The sequence below is a fragment of the Phyllobates terribilis genome, unplaced genomic scaffold (genome assembly GCF_046119375.1).
Source record: "Phyllobates terribilis strain yellow unplaced genomic scaffold, ASM4611937v1 Scaffold_11__3_contigs__length_659146591, whole genome shotgun sequence".
Taxonomy (NCBI): domain Eukaryota; kingdom Metazoa; phylum Chordata; class Amphibia; order Anura; family Dendrobatidae; genus Phyllobates; species Phyllobates terribilis.
The window spans coordinates 597,955,472-597,960,239 of NW_027362771.1; the positions used below are offsets into that span (position 1 = coordinate 597,955,472).

The window sequence follows — 4,768 nt, forward strand, 5'->3', positions numbered from 1 at the left end:
ATCGCACTTTTCTATCTGGGTTTGGTGATTCCAGAAGGATGTTACCCTGACTGCATTGTGCCTGCTGTACAGATGGGGAAGGAGGAGGATATCTGGCTGTTATCAGGGGTCGGCATTGGGCCCTTAGTTCCAGTAATGGGAAATCTCAATGCTTCAGCACAAGATGTTGTGGACAATTGTAGCTTCCATCATTGTGGGAACAGTTTGAGGAAGACCCTTTTCTGCTCCCCATGACTGTTGCCCAGTGCACAAGCTCCATACACACATGGTTGTTGGTTAGCAGCTCTTTCAATTTAAAGCAATGATTAGAGGCTGAAAGTGTGTGTGTGTGGGGGGGGGGGGGGGGACAGCAGGGAGAGAAAAAGGGGTCCTAAACTTCTCACTGTATAATAGCCACCATTAATATAGTCAGCAATAGTTTCCAGTTTTATAGATGGAGCCTGCAGTGTAAAGAATGGAGGATTTTTTTTTTTTATTCCACAACCTGTAAACTTTTACACATTTCACCTTACTTGGCCTGGACAACTGTAACAAAGCCTCAGCTGTGAGAAATATTAGCTCCGTGCAGGGATAAAACCCAGAAGCTACACATCTAGTCATACACAATTCTATTAATCCAGAATTGTCACTAATCCAGCACGGAAGAGGAGTCGCTGCAATGGGAGTCAGCCGGAAGAATAAATCCATAAACTTTTAATAACCTTTATACATAAAGCGAAACAACACTGGGAGGGGTCCGGATCCCGGCAGAGCCCCCCGCATTTACTTTCTTCTATACAAATGCGATGCAGCAGAGGACGGCGGCGCGGGTCAGACGCTGATCGGCTCCCGCACCACGTTCTGACGCTTCACCACGTAGATCTTCTGTCCGGAGATGGTGACGAGGTAGGAGTGCTCCCCGAACACAACTGCAGGGGGCAGAAGAGAGATGGGGTCAGTCATACACGGAGGGGAGAGAGCCTGTGTGTTATAGAGCCAGGGATCGGCGGCACGGCCACGATCAGAGCCCCCGTAATCACATAAACCATACCATCATGGAAGCAAGTCTCCTAGAAAGACTAAAAAAAAAGACATTTCTTTTAAAATCATTTTTTGCCTTTTTAAATAATTTTTTTCTCAAATCTTTTTCTTTATTTCCTCTGATTTAATAAAAGAATAAAAATAAATAATTATCTGAAACACACACAGGAAATAAGTATTTGATACTCTGCCGATTTCACAAGTTTTCCCACCTACAAAGAATGGAGAGGTCTGTGATTTTTATCGTATGTACGCTTCACCTGTGAGAGACAGAATCTAAAAATATAAAACAGAAAATCACATTGTATGATTTTTACATAATAAAATTGCATGAAATAAGTATTTGATCTCCTACCAACCAGCAAGAATTCTGGCTCTCACAGACCTGTTAGTTTTTCTTTAAGAAGCCTCCTACTCTGCACTCATTACCTGTATTAATTGCACCTGTTTGAACTCGTTACCTGAATAAAATACACCTGTCCACACATTCCAACCTCTCCACCATGGCCAAGACCAAAGAGCTCTTTAAACGACACCAGTGAAAAAAATTATAGACCTGCACAAGGCTGAGATGGGCTACAGGACAATAGGCAAGCAGCTTGGTGAGAAGGCAACAACTGTTGGCACAATTATTAGAAAATGGAAGAAACACAAGATGACTGTCAATCTTCCTCGGTCTGGGGCTCCATGCAGGATCTCGCCTCGTGGGGTAAGGATGATTCTGAGAAAGGTCAGGAATCAGCCCAGAACTACATGGGAGGACCTGGTCAATGACCTGAAGAGAGCTGGGGCCACAGTCTCAAATATTACTATTAGTAACACACTACATCATCATCATGGATTAAAATTCAGCAGGGAATGCAAAGGTCCTCCAGCTTCCCTCAGCACATGTCCAGGCCAGTATGAAGTTTACCAATATCCCTTATACACACACCCTACTCCACATCCCTGCTGTGAGTGGAGTAGATGATGGCTCTTATTCTAGAACCATCATGTAACTATGTCCCCTGAGGAAGAAGAAACGCGTCGGGACGCACGAGAGGCATTTAAAGGGCAAGCCCAGTGGTAGTTGTGGACAGCCCTTGTCAGGGCGGGGTCCCGTTTAGGGCTGAATAGCGGCAGAACCAGATGCCAGTTCTCATTTGCTGCTGAATGTCCTTTCCTGAGATTTGCACCTTTCCACTGGAAAATCCTATGAGAATCCACTGCTGACAAATTCAACAATGGGTGAGGACGTTCCCATTTATTTTTAATAATCCACCATTGGGGTGACTCATACTGTGCATTTATATACACGGTTTCCTACAATCAGATATGCACATGGTTGATGTCTATGTAGTATTAGGTGCCGTACAGTACAGACTATATGTAACCGTTGTAAAGCACATCTGATTGTTGAGGGTCCGGCCGTCCTTTGTGCCATTTATTGTCTGTACTGGACTCTATACTGTTGTGTGGAGCCTTATTCTTGTCCGGCACATGTGCATTAATACGTCCCTTTGTGGCATCATACACGTCCTCGATGTTGTTGCACCTAGTCACTGGCCTTACAGCACCTTTTCTTTGCTTTTATCAAGTGTTGCATATTAACTAATTAAATTAAAAGTTATGTTTTAAATATACCCCGCCGCGAAAACTAGTAAAGTCAGCAGAGTATCAAATACTTATTTTCCCCACTGTCACTAACGACAAAAGGAAAAAACAACCCAGTACACAAGTCTGTAAGGTAAGTCCTCATCCTGAGTCCAGGGCACCGTTACTGGACAGTGGACCCTGTGGAAACTAAACCCAGAAAACAAGGGTGGAGTTAATATGGATCAGACCTGGTGACACCAGAGACGCCGCCTCGCTGCACCGCTCAGGATACACATCATGGTGAAAGAAAAGGAGGGAAAGAAAAAGCACATAGGGAAAAAAAATAATCACAAACAGTAAGGGGTTAAAAAAACATGTCTGGCCTCTGTCAGGGGTCAGTGAGTGAGGACTCACCGCTCATCCGCTTGAACGGGACCTGCTCCCCCAGGACGCGGAAGCCGCAGGCGGTGGTCACCATCTCCCGGATCACTCCGGCCAAACGCTCGTCGTTCTCCAGGTCACCGGCGCTCTGCAGACAGGAAGGAGGAGTCACAGCCAGGGGGCAGCAGAGAACGGGGGGATCCTAGGGCACCGACCGCCGCCACCCTGCAGTCACCACCGACACCCAGCGCCCACCGCCGCCACCCCTGCGCCCACACCCACCGCCACCCCTGCCGTCACCCTGGGCCCACCGCCGCCACCCCTGCGCCCACACCCACCGCCACCCCCTTCCGTCACCCTGGGCCCACCGCCGCCACCCCTGCACCCACACCCACCCCTGCCGTCACCCTGGGCCCACCGCCGCCACCCCTGCGCCCACACCCACCGCCACCCCTGCCGTCACCCTGGGCCCACCGCCGCCACCCCTGCGCCCACACCCACCGCCACCCCCTTCCGTCACCCTGGGCCCACCGCCGCCACCCCTGCACCCACACCCACCGCCACCCCTGCCGTCACCCTGGGCCCACCGCCGCCACCCCTGCGCCCACACCCACCGCCACCCCCTTCCGTCACCCTGGGCCCACCGCCGCCACCCCTGCACCCACACCCACCGCCACCCCTGCCGTCACCCTGGGCCCACCGCCGCCACCCCTGCCGTCACCCTGGGCCCACCGCCGACACCCTGGGCCCACCGCCGCCACCCCTGCGCCCACACCCACCGCCACCCCCTTCCGTCACCCTGGGCCCACCGCCACCCCTGCGGTCACCGCCGACACCCCTGCGGTCACCGCTCCCCCGCACTCACCGCCAGCACGCCGTCCTCGCTCATCACCAGGTAGCCCTGCTGCTCCGGGATCCGCTCCAGCCCCTGCGTCAGGGTGGAGGTCTGAGGAAAGAGGACACAGTCAGTGACCCACTGCTCAGCCAGAGCTCCCTGCTGCAGGAACTTAAAGGGTAAGTCAGCAGTGAGCAGCGCAATAGCCCCGGGCAGAGGCTCAGAGAGTAAAGCCAGAGCCCCCGGTATTACACCGAGCACCAATATACAAGAGATAGAACCACTATTACCGCACCGCCGCCACGCACCATCTCTGCTGCGACTACTCCCGACTGCTGCCTGCGATTCTCTCCGCCCCTCTTGCATCTTATTGGCTGGTCCCACAGCAACTAAAACGCGATTAACTGGATTTACTGTCAATCATCACTAAGCCCCGCCTCACTGTTGCACTCGGCAGCGCTTCACGTGATCTTTTCTGTTTTCATTCTGATTCGTCCAAATCGTTGTCAATCATTACAGACGTTGCAGAGGCGGGAGCTCTGATTGATCCGCGCATTGCGCTCCGCCGCATATAAGAGGCTGAGGTGAACGCTGCTAGTGTGAGGAGCGTGCAGCTTAACGGTATGTATGGGTGGTCGCCATGTTGGTGTAGTCAGAGAGTGGTGGAGAGGAAGTAATTGGCTCACACATCATGGCGCCTACTGTGCGGACATTAGTGTATAGTGGTAGTATAATAATGGACTGAAACTTTTCATGTAAGTCTGAAGTTAGATATCATTGTAACCAAGAAGCAACTACAGTGCACTTGTCTGACTTATTCATGTGCCGGGGCACTGTGGATATCACTGTTATTATGGGAGCACTGTGGATATCGCTGTTATTATGGGGGCACTGTGGATATCACTGTTATTATGGGAGCACTGTGGATATCACTGTTATTATGGGAGCACTGTGGAT

General features: G+C 51.2%; 1 protein-coding gene across 2 annotated transcripts; it reads right to left on the reverse strand.

Moving 5' to 3' along the window:
• Positions 1-672: 672 nt before the first annotated feature.
• LAMTOR4 (late endosomal/lysosomal adaptor, MAPK and MTOR activator 4) lies at positions 673-4,268 on the reverse strand. Of its 2 annotated transcripts, none has more exons than XM_073650980.1 (4): positions 4,120-4,268; positions 3,842-3,922; positions 3,010-3,124; positions 673-908 (listed from the first exon to the last, which is right to left on the reverse strand). In XM_073650980.1, the coding sequence occupies exons 1-4, from the start codon at positions 4,120-4,122 to the stop codon at positions 811-813; spliced, it is 297 nt and encodes a 98-aa protein (XP_073507081.1). In that variant the 5' UTR covers positions 4,123-4,268; the 3' UTR covers positions 673-810. The 2 variants fall into 2 exon arrangements, with proteins under 2 accessions (XP_073507081.1, XP_073507080.1); XM_073650979.1 differs by having other exon boundaries at positions 4,102-4,220.
• Between the last annotated feature and the right edge of the window lie 500 nt (positions 4,269-4,768).